The 19,048-nt window shown below is 44.3% G+C and overlaps 1 protein-coding gene and 1 long non-coding RNA gene across 3 annotated transcripts in view; one reads left to right on the plus strand and one right to left on the minus strand.

The window, feature by feature from the left end:
* The window catches only part of LOC310846879, a 278,101-nt gene that overhangs the window by 99,528 nt on the left and 159,525 nt on the right, over window positions 1-19,048 (plus strand). The gene's annotated exons all lie outside the window — the stretch shown is intronic.
* On the minus strand, window positions 1,625-18,473 carry LOC310846797 (flavin-containing monooxygenase 5-like; the record flags this gene model as incomplete). Its single annotated transcript, XM_083743904.1, has 9 exons — window positions 18,140-18,473; window positions 15,411-15,548; window positions 12,575-12,763; window positions 9,402-9,564; window positions 8,520-8,662; window positions 7,303-7,502; window positions 4,434-4,789; window positions 3,909-3,981; window positions 1,625-1,979 (listed from the first exon to the last, which is right to left on the minus strand). Exons 2-9 carry the CDS (start codon window positions 15,540-15,542, stop codon window positions 1,625-1,627), a joined length of 1,611 nt encoding a protein of 536 aa, XP_083600030.1. The 5' UTR covers window positions 15,543-15,548; window positions 18,140-18,473.

The raw sequence follows: 19,048 nt of genomic DNA on the forward strand, positions 1-19,048 counted from the left end.
TATGTTTTATTTCTTAGAAATTCAATAAGCATCCAATTTTGACATTTCTCTGTCTCAAGCTTAAGCTGCTAGAGTTGCCCAGGGCCTTGTGGCATCTTAAAAGTTGGGCAGATTTATTGTGTTGTAAGCTGTTGTAGACTGACAACTGCATGAATAAAATATTAACGTGGCTATTGCTCTGTAATTTCAAAAACTGTTTATCCTCACTTCTCAGGAGTTCAAAAGCCTGATCTGTGCAGGAAAAGATGGGGGATGTTCATAGAACTCATACAAGTCAGAATGTAGCATTTTATTATCTTCCATTATAACAGGGTTTGATTTCCTTTGGAACTTTTGAATGTGAGAGTCCTCAGATTAGGGTGCTGAACACATTGAGAGAGCCAGGGTGAGAGGGAAAATGATGAAAAAATGTTATTTATTAGGACAGAGTGACTTTTGCAGCTGTTGTGAAAGTTGCAAAATAACGAAGCACGGGACAGAGTGAGGGAGAAATTTCTGGAACCACAATGGGATATCAGCTCCGCCCAAGGCATGATGGATAACAGCAACAACCAGGAAAAGGCATACATAACATTTTACATGGACAGGAAGAAACACCATGTACAGAATAACTGCCACACACAGGAAGAACAAAGATTATAAAGATTGTAGTTTTATAAATCATTTAATGTGTCATCATGAATAGAAGTTATTAATATTGCAGTTGTTGTATAAGGGATTATTATTATGACCGGAATGTAATTAAAATTAATAAGATTTTGGAATAAAGAAAATCATCAAACCATCAATTCTAACATGTGGGGGGGGGGGTCACCTTATCTAAATTATATAATTTGGTATTTGAACGATTGGCATTAGTAAATGGGTATTGTTATAATGAGGCTATGATTGGACTGTAACTGAAAACTAATAAAAATTATTATTAAAAAAAAAGAACAAAAGCAAAAAAGAAGTGCAAGTATTATCCTGAATATGCCTGTGAGGACAGAGTCCCCTTGGTTGTGTGAATGTTAACAAGCAGACTAGTGTAAGGGAGAAGACGTGGGGGGGGGGGAATTCTGGGGAATTCATTGCACGATCTGTTCGCTGCTGAACAAGCTAGAGTTAACGTGTAACAGATTCTGCTCTCTTTAAAGCCACACCTGTTCTTCCCAGCATCCTAGATGTGTGCCAGCTACAAGGGTGTGCAGGTACGGTGGTTCCTCGCAAGACGAAAAGAATCCGTTCCGCGAGTCTCTTCGTCTTGCGGTTTTTTTGTCTTGCGAAACAAGCCCATTAGCGGCTTAGTGGATTAGCGCTATTAGCGGCTTAGCAGGCTTAGCGGATCAGCTGATAAGCGGCTTAGCGGATCAGCTGATAAGTGGCTTAGCGGATCAGCTGATAAGCGGCTTAGCGGATCAGCTGATAAGCGGCTTAGCGGATTGGGGAAAAGGGGGGGAGGGGAAAAAACCCCGCAGGAACTCGCAAGACATTTTCGTCTTGTGAAGCAAGCCCATAGGAAATTCGTTTTGCGAAGCACCTCCAAAACGGAAAACCCTTTCGTCTAGCGGGTTTTCCGTCTTGCGAGGCATTCGTCTTGCGAGGCACCACTGTACAAGGAAATGGGTTCCCCTCTGGCTCCAATCTACAGGTAAGCTACTAGGATGGCAAAGATGGCCAAACAGCCAAGCACTTTGATGAAGATACAAGGCGACGAAGGCAGACTGGTGCCCATGCAGCTCTGCAGGCCTCGGGTCTTGGTGGCCTTGACAATCCTCTCCTTCTGGGTCAGGATGGCGGTTCTGGCCCCCTCCCACTTCCCAGGCCCCGTCAGACGGAACTGCGCCGGAGAGCAGGGCCCAAAGAACACCTCCCAGGCCAGCTTTGGGTCTGTCAGGATGAGACGCGGCAGGTTGGGCTTAACTCCCGACTGGGAGGCCAGTTCATCCATGTGATCAACATACTGCACCTGCAGCATGGTGTGCTGGCTTGGCACATATCTAAGGAGAGAGGGGGGAATTGGCAGGCATTAGTGAGACCCCTGAGCTTGCCGATCAGAAGGTTGGCGGTTCGAATCCCCGTGACAGGGTGAGCTCCCGTTGCTCGGTCCCTGCTCCTGCCAACCTAGCAGTTCAAAAGCATGTCAAAGTGCAAGTAGATAAATAGGTACCACTCCGGCAGGAAGGTAAACGGCGTTTCCGTGCGCTGCTCTGGTTTGCCAGAAGCGACTTAGTCATGCTGACCACATGACCTGGAAGCTGTACACCGGCTCCCTTGGCCAATAAAGCGAGATGAGCACCGCAACCCCAGAGTCGGTCATGACTGGACCTAATGGTCGGGGTCCCTTTACCCTTTACCTTTAAGGAGACCTTAAACCAGCGGTTCTCAACCTGTGGGTCCCCAGATGTTGTTGGATTACAACTCCCATCATCCCTGAGCTCTGGCCTTGCTAACTAGGGGTCATGGGACTTGTAGTTCAACAACATCTGGGGACCCACAGGTTGAGAAAGGCTGCCTTAAACCAGTGTTTCCCAACCTTGGGCCTCCAGCTGTTTTTGGACTACAACTCCCATCATCCCTCGCTAGCAAGACCAGTGGTCAAGGATGATGGGAATTGTAGTCCAAAAACAGCTGGAGGCCCAAGGTTGGGGAACACTGCCTTAAACCATGGGTAGGCAAACTAAGGCCCGGAGGCCAGATCCAGCCCAATCGCCTTCTAAATCCCGCGGATGGTCTGGGATTCAGCATGTTTTTACATGAGTAGAATGTGTCCTTTTATTCAAAATGCATCTCTGGGTTATTTGTGGGGCATAGAAATTCGTTCATCTCCCCCCAAAAAATATAGTCCGGCCCCTGACAAGGTCTGAGGGACAGTGGTCTGGCCCCCTGCTGAAAAAGTTTGCTGACCCCTGCCTTAAATGCAGCTCCAGCTTGGTCTTCCTGCAGCCACCCCCTCTCCCCTTTGCCATGTTTGGCGCATTTGGCTGCTTTTAATCCCAGGGAGCAAGACTCATCATTTCCAGTGGCAACACACTCACTACTTCTGCGAGAGGCTTCAGGCCAGAACTGCAGGGTTCCCTTTGGATGGGAGAGCATTGGAGACTTATCATCTCTTGTGGATATTTGCTTTGTTTACAAATATCCAGGTTGGGCAGAGGCTGCACATCTTAGCAGGCAACAAAGTTGGTACCGTATTTTTCACTCTATAAGACGCACCAGACCATAAGACGCACCTAGTTTTGGGAGGAGGAAAACAAGAAAAAAAATATTCTGAATCTCAGAAGCCAGAACAGCAAGAGGGATCTCTGTGCAGTGAAAGCAGCAATCCCTCTTGCTGTTCTGGCTTCTGGGATAGCTGCGCAGCCTGCCTTCGCTCCATAAGACACACACACATTGCACCTTACTTTTTAGGAGGGAAAAAGTGAGTCTTATAGAGCAAAAAATACAGTAATTCTGCATCAGGTCACCAAAGAGCAACTGTGGACTGGAAGGATGCTTCAGCCTCAGTCAACTCACTGCTCTTTCTGCTTCCCTGACTCCTAGTTGAAAGGGGAAACTAGTCCCAAACTGTTCCTCTGCCCCACATCCTATTGCTCAAGGGTTACTAGTCTTCCCAAATTGGTGGTCAAAGCTCACACACTTGCCACCCTATTCAAACACTGGGGGAATCCTGCAGGGGGAAAAGCTTGTACACTGGCACAAATATTGCTTTTCTGCTTCATTTTACCAATGTGCATGTTCCCACCAGCAATGTAGAGGTGAAAAACGACATGAACTAATGGGAAGCTCTGGCAAACTACACATTTGAAGAACACTCTACAAAGCTAGAAATGAGACGCAAGCTTCCAAGACCATGAAATTTAGCATGCTGAAGTCCCAGGAGAAATCAACATCCCTCACTGTAAGTATGGAAAGATGGCACAACCTACCGTTTCTCATTATACTTGACCTTCTTGGTAATGTCAGCCATCATTTCATCCTCTGAAGGCAACTTGAGCAAGCCTGAAAAATAACACACACATAGGTAATTATAATAATATTAATAATATATTTATTTGTTTATTTATTTACTTATACCCCGCCCATCTGGCTGGGTACCAGTTAAGCATTTCAAATAAAAGATCGGCTGCCCAATTGTTTCGCAGCTCTCTTTCTCCTGACCAAGAATGCAAAAAGCTGCTCATTTCTTCCTGTCCTCTCTGGTAAAGCTCTGGTTCAAGCCCTGGTCTCCTTGCCTACTGCAACCTCTCTCATAACTCAGTCCTCTCCCAGACACAGCTATAGAAATGCATGGTTGGATTAGAAGCCACCTTTTCACACCCATGAGAATCCACCCATAATTCTTTGTTGTTCCAGCATGGATCAGGGAGTTCATTATACAGAACAGAGCCCAAGCTGGAGACCTTAACAGAGCAGTAGCTCGGGAATCCCCAGTGTATTCCTCTCTTCCTTACCCTTGAAGATTCTTGTGGCCCAGCGAGCTTGGAGTTCAGCTATTGGCATGATGGCTCCCAAAGGTTGGAGGAGGCCAATGATTGCCAGTGTGGGCTTTTCCAGCTGTGGTGGGAAGACAAACTTATAGAGCGGGATCCAATTGTCCCTTGTCTGGATGACTCCCTCCTCAACAAAGGCAAATGAGTAGTTGTATCCTGTGGCAAAGATTACCACGTCAATGTCTTCCTCTCTGCTGCCATCTTCAAATATCACTCCTCTCTCAGTGAACTCCTTCACGTTTGGCTTCATGAGCACCCTGCCAGAAATTATGGCGTTCGGAAGGTCGTCAGCTGCAATGGGATACCTACTGAGGAACCTACGGAGCAAAGAAGGAAAGAGACCTTGAAGTGCTGCAACCTCTGGGTGGGTTGTTCTGTGCTTGCAGAAGTTTATTCAGATTTATTCCTTGGTTGTCTGTCACCCTCCAGTGTGCATGGCTCTTTACGGAGCAAAAGGGGAGAAGCCTTTGCTTCTCTGTGTGTATGTGTCAGGGACTGGACTAAAGAGGAATGGTGGGGACCACCCACCCCCCTTCCTGAATCTTCCCAAGAAGAGGAGGACAGTATAGATTTAGAACAGTGGTTTGCAGAAGGTCATAGTTCAGAGGCTGCAGAGGGGAGAAGCTAGGAAATATTGGGAGAGGAGCAGCAGGAAGAAGAATGAGGAGAGATACAGCTAACAGACTCAGTTTCTTTAGAAAGCATTCCTAACCACCCCCCCTCCCAGGACCTGGCGTGCATTGAGAGTAGTAGAACAGAAAGCTCAGAGGCAGAAAGCACAGGTCAGCCGACACAGGGATGGCGTATAATAGGAGAGATGGAGGGGGGGGACTGTACTTGGAGCAATACCATTATCTAAGAGAGATGGCTTTTCTGCATTCTCTCTCTGTGAATATTGAATAAAGACTTGGTAAGAACTCTTCTTGTTATCTGCTTCTTGGCTGCCACCGTAGGAGGGATTGAATTCCCTGAAGCCCAACAGTATGGATGCATACCGTATTTTTTGCTCTATAAGACTCACTTTTTCCCTCCTAAAAAGTAAGGGGGAAAGTGTGTGTGTCTTATGGTGCAAATGCAGGCTGCGCAGCTATCCCAGAAGCCAGAACAGCAGGAGGGATTGCTGCTTTCACTGCGCAGCGATCCCTCTTGCTGTTCTGGCTTCTGAGATTCAGATTTATTTTTTTTCTTGTTTTCCTCCTCCAAAAACTAGGTGCGTCTTGTGGTCTGGTGCGTCTTATAGAGCGAAAAATACAGTATATATTTTCACGCACGTGGACAGAAAGAAGAATGGAGATGAGATTCTTACAAGTGAGGCCAGAGAGACTAACTGCATGTTCCCTGTGCTGCCGGCCAGGATGGGGCGGGAAAGGCAGGAAGTGTCAAAGGATGAGAGGACTCTGAGAATGGAAGTGACAAGAGGTCAGGCAGTGATGTGGAAGAGGAGGAATAAGAGAGGGGAGCTGGTTGATTCAGCCCCATCCATTTGGCTCTCACCGTTGGAAGCTATAAGGGTAAAGGGACCCCTGACCATTAGGTCCAGACGTGACTGACTCTGGGGTTGCATGCTCATCTCGCTCTATACGCCGAGGGAGCCGGCGTTTGTCCGCAGACAGCTTCCGGGTCATGTGGCCAGCATGACTAAGCCGCTTCTGGCGAACCAGAGCAGCGCACGGAAACGCCATTTACCTTCCCGCCAGAGTGGTACCTATTTATCTACTTGCACTTTGACGTGCTTTCGACCTGCTAGGTTGGCAGAAGCAGGGACCGAGCAACGGGAGCACACCCCGTCATGGGGATTCGAACCACCAACCTTCCGATTGGCAAATCCTAGGCTCTGTGGTTTAACCCACAGCGCCACCCGTGTCCGTTGGAAGCTATAGCGGTAAAGAAAAAGAATCTGATAGAAGGGTGGACAGCTTAAAGAAATTTATTAAACCAAGAGGGTGGAGAGTATCCATTAAAAGAATTTAAGGAATTATCAGGAAAAATAACAACATGGATACAATATCATCATTTGAACGAAGTATTTAAGAAAGATAGGATACAAGGGTTTGGGAAACAAATATCCCAACTGAAGAGAGATCTGTTGGAATGTAATGTAAAAGTCCTGTCTAAAATGTATAAAATATTATCGGAATGGGAGACCAAGGATGAGCAAATAAAATCCTCAATGATACGCTGGACAATAGTTATTGGTTATAATATAGATATGGAAGCATGGGAATGATTGTGGAATATGGATATAATATTTACAGCATGTTATGGTCTAAGAGAAAATTATATGAAAATGTTATATCGATGGTACCTAACACCGAATAAATGGCAAAAATGTATAAATCAATATCAAATAAGTGTTGGAAGTGTAAAGAGAAAGAAGATTCTTTTTTACCATATGTGGTGGTCTTGTAGTAAGGTTAAAGCTTAACTGGGAAATGATATATAATGAATTGAAAAAGATGTTTAAAATAATGTTTGTAAAAAAACCAAACCCAGAAGCTTTCCTTTTGGGAATTATAGGGACAGAACTACCCAAACTGTGTCAAAATTTATTCATGTATGCAACTACAGTGGCAAGAATGTTACTTGCCCAAAAATGGAAAGAAGAAGATGTCCCAGCGAAAGAAGAATGGATATAAAAACTTATGGAATATGCAGAAATGGCCAAACTTATAGGAAAAATAAGAAATCAAGATAGCAAACTTTTAATAAAAGAATGCAAATGGTTCCTTGAATATTCACAAGAAAAAGAAGAAATGCTAAAAACAGCAAAGAAAGGCAGAATTCCCCACCCTTCACGATTCTCAGAGATTAAAAAAGTCTCCTGCCTTACCTGTGCTGGGGTTTTATACCATAGTTCTCATGATTAAACCTCGCGTTCAGCTTCTTCTCTCCCCACAGGTTCACCAGAGCGCAAGGAAGCATATTGCGAAGGAGGTTTTTGAAGCGTGTAAAATGAACCACGTCTAAGGGATACCCATCATCGGAGACACGATTCACCACCCAGGTGCCAGTTCTGGTGCTCAGAAAGATCTATGTGGAGGAGACAGGGGCAGGTTAAGTAAGAAAAACCCACCACAGACGCCTACTGAGAGCCAAGTGTAATGGAATCACATGTTCAGGCATAACCAACACATATATTAGAATGTGCTGGCAGTGTCCTTGTAGCGGTTTGATACACTATCCTTTGATACACTGCAGGTGGGGAATACCATTTTGGAATATTATCCTACAGGGGGAACTCCAGTATATTTTCCCCTGTGGGTGAAAAAGCAGCTGAGGGTTGGTAGGGGCCTCAAGCGCTAAGCAATCCCACCCTCTGTGGGGCCACTGCATGTCAGGGAGCTGCCATCGGAGCCAGAGGGAGAGGGAGGGCTCCAGAGGGATTCCAGAGAGCGTCCCGGGAGGGAGAGAAGCAGCCCATCTTCTGGGGAAGGAAATCAGCGTAGCACCAGTGGAGAAGGGGGGCAGATGGGGGAATCGGCGAGGTGGCTCCATGACTCCTCGCTGGAGACCAGCGGGGAGAGCACGGGTCCTCCGCTGCCCACACCCTCCCTGCGCAGAAGACTTCCGCGCAGGGAGAGTAGGCAGAGACTTGGCATCAAAGAACTTATTTGCTGGAAGAAGTTCAAGAAACACCCACTGACGGATTCTGCCAGCGATTGAGACAGCCATGGGTGAGTGGCTGTCCAGACAGAAAGGGTTCACCCAGGTAACCCAGCCAGGTGTAGCATCGATTTACGCATGAGCAACCCCTAGAACCATTACACTGCTCAACTTTCACCCATGAATTGCTTTGTGTTTTGTTTTTAAATTGCATATTTAGGAAAAAGATTCTGAGGCATCAAGTCCCATTGAGTTAAGTGAGACTTCCTTACAAGTAAACACTTGCAGAATTAAGCAGTTAAGTGTCGCTAGCAGGAGCTCACTTCTCTTGGTTTCAGTGGCACTACAGGGCCCAAAGCTTGAGAAAGGTGCCCCAGAAAGGTGTTTAGGAGAATATAAGGCAAATGATTTATTTGGTGTTTTTTTTTCTTAAGTGAGCAGAACCTGCTTAGTGACATGGCTGAGGTCCACGGAGATGTCTGCTCCAGAATTTCCCAAGCCTATCACGAGGATTCGCTGGTCCCGGAATTTTTCAGGATGCTTATATTCTCGGCTGTGCATAATTTTCCCCTTAAACTTCTCAATACCTGTGAAAAGGAGAAATAAGCCATTTTGCACGATGTTGGGCAAGTTGTATCCTTGTTGCTTCCGCTGTCAGGAGGAAGCCTCAAATTTAAACATCCGTACAGGTTTCACAGAGTTATCTGTGCCCCTAGCAAGGGTTGTCAAGTCTGACATCACCCTAGGGAGGAAATGGTCCTCCTCCAGGCAGAGATAATAATAATAATAAATATGCAGCCTAGGACCCACGTACCTACTGGACTACCTCTCCTGGTATGCCCCACGGAGGACATTAAAGTCCACAAATGACAACACCTTGAAGGTCCCAAGTCACAAGGTGGTTAGATTGGTCTCAACTAGGGCCAGGGCCTTTTCAGTACTGGCCCCAACTTGGTAGAACGCTCTGTCACAAGAGACTAGGGCCCTGCGGGACTTGACATCTTTCCGTAGGGCCTGCAAGACAGAGCTGTTCGGCCTGGCCTTTGGTTTGGACTCAGCCTTATGTTTCCCTCCCCTTATGGTTTTGATCTATGGGCCACTATTAAAATGAGGCAGCATTTTACATTATATTTTAACCTGTATTCCCACACATAGTGCCTTAAATATTTGAGGTTGTCGATGTTACTATGTTATAAATATTCTAAGACACCCAAATACCCTAAAAAGAATAGTGGGGTGAACCATACTCCTGTCACGGGGATTCTGCTTTCGTACGGGTTCCCCAGAATTCTCAAGCAGTTGACCACATCAGAAAATCCCACCTACCAGGAAACAAATCCAGTGGAAAATAAGGATCTATGTGGTGTCCAGTGCAGACCAGGACAGCATCAAAGATGGCAGATTCCTGCTTCCCATATATTTCACTTACAACCTCCCATTGGCCAGTAATAGGGAAGTCTGAACGTTTCTTTATGCTGCAGACACAAGCCTTGAAAGACAAGGGAAATGGTTTTTATGCTTGGCTTTATATGCACATTTCACAGCAATGAAGCACATGAATTAAAATATGCTCACAAAGGCCAGTGAGTGGGGTTGCAAAGTGGAACATTTATCAGATTGGGGGGGTCACGGAGATGAGGTTCCTTTGAATCATTTTGGGAACTGCTCATACAATGAATATCTAGACGCAGGGCCGGATTTAGGTTTGATGAGGCCCTAAGCTACTGAAGGTAATGGGGCCCTAGATATGTCCAGCTGTCCTTTGTCAACAACAAATTGTCGCTTTTTTTGTGTTGAATATATGCTATATGGTAATTTATAGACCTAATAGGTATCTGAAGCCATTTGCACATGTAGAATGTAGGCACCCTATATATAGAAATGAGCAAGCCAGTGATATTTGAGGGAGCAGGCTAGCAGGCGGGGCCCATGACTTACATCATAGGAGCCTACACAACACAAAACACTGTTGCTGTATGTCGGTTTTATTTTCCCTGTTCAGGGAAGTTTTTAACGTGTGATTTTACTGTATTTTTGGTTTTTATGGAAGCCGCCCAGAGTGGCTGGGGAGGCCCAGCCAGATGGGCGGGGTATAAATAATAAATTATTATTATTATTATTATTATTATTATTATTATTATTATTATTATTATTATTTGTTTTTTATCTAATATTTTGGAAATGTACATCCAGGTTGTTTTTTTCCTTTAAGTTTTTTGGGGGCCCCAAGAGAGTGGGGTCGTATGCTATAGCTTGTTTAGCTTATACATATATCTGTCACTGAGCCCAGCCTTGGCTGGGGAGGGTGGGGTATAAATAAAATATTATTATTATTATTATTATTATTATTATTATTATTATTATTAGACATAAAGGCCACCCCCCGCCACTGCCACCCCTCAATGAGGTGTTATAAACCTGTTCTTGGATAAGACCAGATCAGGTTCTAGGTGGGAGCTTACATGGCTTAAATCGTGCTCCTCCGCACAGAAAACAAGAACAGTCATTGTGCAAGTTTCCAAGGTGCGGGAGCCTTATAAAAACTGTACCGTTTGAGACAAGATTGAACGTCCACATAAAATCATGTGAGGCCTCATCCACAATCGCAAGTGGTACGACCCTTAGTAGAGGGAGCTTACAAAACACGACTGTAGTTGCTGTGCACATTCAGAAGGCTCCGGTGCAATACTTGGCACTCCCAGGAAGGGCGGGAAACTGTGAGGGAGCGCTGCTTAGCAGTGAGAGCTGACGAGAAGGCTGAACTGGATGGGCCAATAATATATCATACATAAAGGTAAAAGGTAAAGGGACCCCTGACCATTAGGTCCAGTCATGACCGACTCTGGGGTTGCGGCGCTCATCTCGCTTTATTGGCCAAGGGAGCCGGCGTACAGCTTCCGGGTCATGTGGCCAGCAGGACTAAGCCGCTTCTGGCGAACCAGAGCAGTGCACGGAAACACCGTTTACCTTCCTGCCGGAGTGGTACCTATTTATCTATTTGCACTTTGATGTGCTTTCGAACTGCTAGGTTGGCAGGAGCAGGGACCGAGCAACGGGAGCTCACCCCGTCGCAGGGATTCGAACCACCGACCTTCTGATCGGCAAGCCCTAGGCTCTGTGGTTTAACCCACAGCACCACCCGTGTCCCATACTATACATAATGAAATCGTAAAACATATATAATCTGGGAGATTGTGGTGGGGTGTCAAAATGTCCCCCAACCCAACCACTCCAAATGTGCTTTTAGCTTATTATATCAGAGGCTGTCTTTTTAGAGCCTGTAACTTTGTGCCTCTTTAGAGTATAAAATTGGGGGGGGGGATTGTTTTTTTTACAAATTTCCCTTCAAACATGTTGAAAGTTGCCTTTGTGGCTTTTTATTTGTGTGCTTGTTTATATCTTGCCTTTACCCCAAGGCAGCTCGTAACATGAAAACAGTTTAAAAACACACAAAGGATACGCACTCACCCACAATTAAATAAAAGACCTTATTCAAAGCATCATTTGAGTTTAAAACCATTTAAAGGAAAGGAAGTGGGAGGCACGGCAGGAGAATCTACTTCTGTTTTCCATTCCCAGCTGTTTTCCACCATCCCTACTGTGATCATGCTTGGTGCTGCCTTGGTAGCCAGAGAACGGGTAGGCAAAGATCACGAGGCAAAAAATAACAGATTGGCAAGTCAAATTACAGGAATTGGTGGAGAGGGCTCAGTTGACTAGCAAACTCACAGGAAACTCAAAGCAAAAATACAATAATAGTTTTGACTCCGTGCTAGCATTCAAGTGATGAAGGAACTAAAAGGAGGTGGACAACAATTAAGGATTTATTATGTTTTCAGAATGTATTGGAAAATTTATATAGAAAGGTTTATTGTTTTGATTGTAAGATAAAATATGTGCAAAGGGACTTGACAGGAAGTCAAAGGTGAAGAAAATATTTTATAAGATAAAAGGGGGGTAATATTTACTTTCATTATTATTGTGTGTGTGTGTGTGTGTACATATGTGTGTTTTAGTATGGAATGTTTGGGAGGAAATAAGACGGTAAATAACAAATATCGAACTAAATATTGATGTATGTAATTTTATTTCTTAATTATATTTAATAGTAGTATGGTTGTAATGTTTTTTGTAACATAAAATCATTCAGTAAAAGTTATTTTAAGAGAGAGAGAGAGAGAGAGAGAGAGAGAGAGAGAGAGAGAGAGAGAGAGAACGAACAGGGGTAGGCAATCTAAGGCCCAGGGGCTGGATGCAGCCCAATTGCCGTCTTAATCCAGCACATGAATGGTCCTGGAATCAACGTGTTTTTACATGAGTAGAATGTGTCCTTTTATTTAAAATGCATCTCTGGGTTATTTGTGGGGCATAGGAATTCATTCATATATTTTTTTCAAAATATAGTCCCGCCCACCACATGGTCTGAGGGACGGTGGACTGGCCCACGACTGAAAAACGTTGCTGACCCCTGGCATAGAATGAGGGGCCAGGCTTCTTACCTTGAACCGTATGTGTCTGAGCAAGTCAAAGTGTTCTGCATACATCCTGAAGTACTCCATCACTTTGCTGTGGTGCATGTAGTTTGGGTACTCAGCAGGGATGGGGAAGTCACTGTAGCTCATCATCTCCTTTGAGGTATTGATAGTTAGAGATTTATAAATGCTGGCTTGGCCCCCAATATCGTGCTCCTGAAGGAAATTGCAGAATTAAGAACAGGGCTTCTCAAGTTGAACATAGATAATGTTTTTTTTTCAGGTACTTAGTACCTGAAGGCACAGTCTGACCCCCTCCTTCTGTAATCCTCATAGAACTCTAGCCCGATGGTTGCCATTCTGAATTGATTTTCGAATGAATTGATTTTTGAATGAATTTCAATTAATTGATTATGATTTTATGTAAACTGTGTTATTTTTACTGTTGTTAGCCACTCTGAGCCCGGCTTCGGCTGGGGAAAGAGGGATATAAATAAAATTATTATTATTATTATTATTATTATTATTATTATTATTATTATTATTATTACCATGGCTCCAGGCTATGGTTTCTGATCTAGCACATTTTGCCAGGTTTCCATAGTGCTTCAAAAAACATTTTTGACCAGAGACCCATAGTGAAACTTAAAGAATGAAAGTAGCTCATTTTCAAGGCCCTGGGAAAACGTGCAGCTTTTCTTAAACTAGGAGCTTAGCAATGTGTATATCGTTGTTCTATACCTTACTGGCTTCATCAAAACAAATATTCAGCATCTGCAAACTATTATCCTGTGATTCACACTTTGAGAAACTTCTGTTTCAAAATGCAAAGTATTTTTAGCATCGACTATTTGAATCTTTCAGCCATTTTGATTTTGGCCTGTTCTAAATCTGAAATATCACTTGCAAACACAACCTCTTCCCAAGAATAGCCAGTCAGATATCTCACCTGTGATTTGACCCCGGCTAAATGAAAATTCCTTTCAACCACCCATGGCTGCTGCTGCTGACGGAGGATGTGCTTGGGTATACAATCCCTCCCCCATCCAAATATAACTTTCATCTCCCAGCCACTTTTTCTTCCCCCACATATTCTTTAAGCAGATACAGGAGGACAAAGCAGAAACAAAACCCCATTCTCTTTGCTGGATGCTGATCCTGACGCAAGGGGCACTATTGCTGTTTGCACATGGATATTTTGCTATTCCCTTGTAAACAGAGCCGTCTTTCCCATAGGGCTTAGTGGTTCGTTGCGCCAGGGCACCAGCCTCTCAGGGGCACCCCAGTGAGTGGAGGAGCTGCGCAGCTTTGCTGGCGGCCTACCCTTTCCCGGCACGCCCTCCAGCTGCGCCCTGCAAACTATATGGCTGGCAGGCATGCAGCTTGCCTCCCAAGCCTCCTTCCCTCCCTCACCCCACACCCCCAGTCTTCACTCCATGAGGCAGCATCTTCCTCCCTCGAGAGCCAGTGTGGTGTAGTGGTTAAGAGCGGTGGACTCGTGACGTTGGACATAACATAATGATGGCTGACTGGGAACAGTTATGGACCACAGGTATGAAATTCACGGCATGTAATGCCCTAAGAGAAAATTTAATGAAAATGATTTATAGGTGGTACATGACACCAGTCAAGCTTGCAAAAATTTACAGTCTGCCCGATAATAAATGTTGGAAATGTAATAAGACTGAAGGTACATTCTTTCACCTTTGGTGGACATGCCCAAGGATTAAGACATTCTGGGAGATGATTTATAACAAAATGAAAAAGGTATTTAAATATACCTTCCTGAAGAAACCAGAGGCCTTTCTCCTGGGCATGGTCGGCCAATTGGTGCCAAAGAAGGACAGAACTTTTTTTATGTATGCAACAACAGCAGCAAGAATACTTATCGCGAAGTATTGGAAGGCACAAGATTTACCCACCCGGGAAGAATGGCAGATGAAGTTGATGGACTATATGGAACTGGCGGAAATGACTGGCAGAATCCGAGACCAGGGAGAAGAGTCGGTGGAAGAAGACTGGAAAAAGTTTAAAGACTACTTACAGAAATACTGTAAAATTAATGATTGTTAGGAAAATGTTGGAATGAAGTTATATGGCTTTAGTAGAAATGTTATAAGGAATTAAGTATAAATAGATTATTAGAGTATTAAAGGAAAACATAAGGTTAGAATATGTTAAGATAATTATAGGATAGAAAACAGAGGAAGATGGAAAGGAATTGCTGAAACAATTAACAGAAGTGGAATACAAAAAGGGAGGTGCGAGGAGGTCGTTGAAATAAGTGAATGAAAGATAAGATATTGAAATTGGTAGATGTGTTTTAAATTGGTTTTGTTTTGTTTTGTTAGTTTAATGTGTTAGTGTTAGGTAGTGTTTTTGTATTGTATTGTATTGTTCATTTTTTGGTAGTGTTTAATTTGTTGGAAAAGTAATAAATATTATTTTCAAAAAAAAAAAGAGTGGTGGACTTGGAATCTGGTGAACTGGGTTCGATTCCCTGCTCCTCCACATGCAGCTGCTGGGTCACACTCCTCTGAAGTCTCTCAGCCCCACTCACCTCACAGAGTGTTTGTTGTGGGGGAGGAAGGGAAAAGGAGAATGTTAGCCGCTTTGAGACTCCTTTGGGTAGTGATAAAGCGGGATATCAAATCCAAACTCTCCTTCCCTTCTTCTTCTTCCTTCACCCCACACCCCCAGTCTTCCCTCTGTGAAAGTAGCATTTATTAGTACTCGGGAGGAGGCAGCGGCAGGAGCTAAAATGAACATTTGGGGGCGCTGGGCGGATCTTTGCACCCCGGTGCCACCTATGCTAAAGACAGCTCAGCTTGTAAAGAAGCAACAAAGCCAGACTTCGACATACCTGGAACCTCCACAGGCCACCAATGTCATCACTTCTTTCAAAACATGTTGGCTGGAGACCTTCATCCAAGCAGCATTTAATAGCGGTTAGGCCACTAGCCCCAGCTCCGATGACAGCAACCCTTTTCGCCATGCCAGCCTGCCACAACGACAACAATACTACTACTACTAATAATTTTATTATTTGTACCCCACCTCAGCCATTCTGGGTGGCTTCCAGCAAATATAAAAACATAATGAACCATCACACAGTAAACAGCTTTCCTATATAGGGCTTGATATAAGGAAGCAGCAGCCCATTGGTTTTCTTCAGTTAATTGTACAAATGATTGACCCCCAAAAGGGTCTCCAGCACCACCTCCCCTGTTAAAGCCAATTGAGGAGACACTGGGCAGAAAGGGTATTCAGTTCACTGAGAGGTGCTTCAATCAAGTGAATAAGATCACAAAGCCTGTGTGCCAAACATCGGGGGAAGCAGATACTTATACATATCGTGAAAATACCTGAGCTCATGGCTGATCTCTATATGGTAACCCAGGTCGGCGAAAAAACCTCAACAACTCTGGGCAAAATCTTTTTTTGGAGGGGGGCCAAAAGAAAGCTCAACAATGTTCACTTTTTGAAATATGGCAAACCCGAGGTTTCGGTACGTCTGTACTTTCCAGACCCTAAAGATCACATTTACTGTAATTTCCTAAGAAAATCCTTACGACCACTGCTCCTTGTGCATTTTTCTAATCTATGGGTTGTGCTGAAGAAAATTCCAGCGAAATTCAACTGCTGCAAAAATAGGCAAGATCATCCTTTTCTTCCACAAATTTTACATGGGAGCAAGTTTCACTCAAGCCAAAATCCTTTTGTTAGACACAAATGATAATAGGTCAAATGTGTCTCCTGCCTGAGGAATGTCCCCCATACACAATAGATTCTGGTACAGTGGTACCTCGCAAGACGAATGCCTTGTAAGACGAAAAACTCGCAAGACGAAAGAGTTTTTCGTTTTTTGAGTTGCTTCGCAAGACGAATTTCCCTATGGGCTTGCTTCGCAAGACGAAAACGTCTTGCAAGTTTGTTTCCTTTTTCTTAAAACTGTTAATACCCAGGGTGCATTGCTTGAAGAGGTGCAGTTGCGACTTGACTTCGAGGAGCAACTCATAGCAACTCATAACTTCTTTTGCAGCCATTTGGTAAGTTAAACTTTTAAAACGAATCCGTGCTTCGCAAGACGAAAAATTCGCAAGACGAAAAAACTCGCAGAATGAATTAATTTCGTCTTGCGAGATACCACTGTACTGTTATAGGAATGGCCTCCCGCCCCCAGCATTTTACACTGATCTATCAGCTTTTTCAAAATTTCTGCCTCATCTGATTCATCAAAAAGCTTAAGTCCACATTTTATATAATCTATCTCTTCCATTAAAGATACTGAGGGAGTTTTTGAAGTGTGCATGTATGATTATCCTTAAATGGTATGGTAGGTTTTTAAACTGTGTTACAGAAAGTCAGCCTGTTGCAAATTGTGTAATACATTCTCTGGGAGGTGGTCCAGTGGTATGGTGTTTGTGGTTTTTGTTTTATCAAGCCTGTAGAAATCAACTGCCTGAAATATTCTAATGCTTGAGTCTATATAGCTACCACATTTCCAATAAGCTCGGTGGTGCAACGTACCAGAGCACAGTAATTTATGTTATATATTGACAAATCAGGTCCTCCCTTAAAGAGGGCACGTATTGCGGTGAGACCTGGAAAACCAACACGCTGTGTTGTGGGTCTGTACGATTGGTCAGCCACAACACCCGATTGGTAGGTCCCTCATACCTGGGTGCAATCTGGCCAATGGGATGCAGTCCAAACAGTTCGAGGGACCTATTTATGCCCATGCACATGACCCAGAGCCCACCTCTCCCTACTTTTAGGGCTTGGTGCTTGACCTTGCTATGCCGCCGTGTGTTGTCTGTCGTTGGGACAGGGTCACGGCAGGAATTTTCCCCACTTGGCTGATTGGCTACTGCCATTTGGGTTTTGCCTGCCGCGTAGTAAATTGTCACAACTTGTAATGTTGTGGATAGGCTCTGGTTCAGGTGATAGGGATGGGAGAAGCGTATTCCGTTAAAGGAATCCAGGGACTCAATGGTTTGGTCAACCCCTGACAGGGGGTTGTGCCTGTGCCGGAGTCCAGGGGGACATTTGGGTGGCGGAGATAGCCTGTTCCCGACTTTCCACTTATCCAGGTGTTCACCCTTGGCTGACCTATGCTGGAACCCTGGGTCAGCGCTACCTGCATGGCAGGGAGCTAGTCGAACCAGAGCCTATGCAACCAGTCACTTTCTGTAATCAATAAAGTTGTGGCCTAAATCCTGCCAAAAACCAAAACCAAAATTTGAGTCAAGTGTGAATTTATTTAGGGGGGAGGTTTCTGGGTCTGAACATGCAAAAAAGCTATGCCAAAGGCACTATGCCAGAGGCTTTGCCCACCCTGACTTTCTCCATATCTCATAATGTAACCAAGGGAAACTATATTGAACTGCTGCTTAGCCTCTTTATTTTAAACAATCACCTGATGAACAGGTAGGGGGGACCTTGTAGAGTCTGATCCTACGAGGGATTCTTTCTGATGCAGACAATACAGCAGTCCTTACACATGATGACTGAGATAGTCTTGGTGTAGGCGGCAGCTGTGTGAATCTGTGTGGGCATTAATAAACAGAGATGCCATCTATCTCTACTTACGTGTCTGCTTTTGAGAACCTCTTTTTTCTCTCTTCAACAGCTCTTCACAGAAGTTTCTCTTAGAAGTTGTATGCGAAGAAGGAACCCCTCAGAGGACTTCTCTGTTCCTGACTTCCACCAACTGTAGGAGGCAGTGTTTTAGATGGGTTACTGCGGGGCTGTCTTGATGTCTTATAAAACCACCTGACAATCAGGCCAGCCTACTATATCAGGATTAATGACCCCTCTGCCACCACCTCCCGCTCCTCAATTTAGTCCAGGACATTTTTATGATTGGGCATCCCTGTGCTCTTTATTATCCCGATGGCAGACCACTAAATCACCCAAAGGTTAAATAATCAGAGCACATTGCTTAACAAGGTTAGATAATATCTGCTCGTATATGCTCCAGCAATTTCTAGTCATCAGTTACATCAGATAAGAGGCAGATAATTTCTTCATTTGATAACAATTTGTGGCTCTTCTGAAGATGGACTGTTTACATCTCCAAAAGCTTAGATTATCCCTTAAAGTCAGATATCAGCTTGTATACTTTCCATTAACCTGCAGTGATCAATTATGACTGATAAGCAGTCCTACCATTAGCCAAATGAGGCAAAAGATTTTGTATATTCTTAAGCACAGCTGAACAGGAAGCAGATCTGACCTGTGGGGCGCAACCCACCATAAAGTTCTTCTATGTAAGCCCCACTGAAAAGAACGGAAACTCTGCCCATGGAATTCCTATGGAGTTCCAAAGTGAGCTAAGATAGGGTCACTTTTTTGATATGTCACTGCCCAGATTAAAACTCCATCTTGCCAGAGGGTGGTGATGTCACCCAGGCAAGGTGGCGTCTTAGCTTGCTGCTCCAATTGCTCTGAAGGCATTTCAACACCCTGACTGCAGAAGAGATGCACCTCATTCGTCCT

This window comes from Podarcis gaigeae (assembly GCF_964106915.1).
Source record: "Podarcis gaigeae genome assembly, chromosome: 6".
Lineage (NCBI taxonomy): Eukaryota > Metazoa > Chordata > Lepidosauria > Squamata > Lacertidae > Podarcis > Podarcis gaigeae.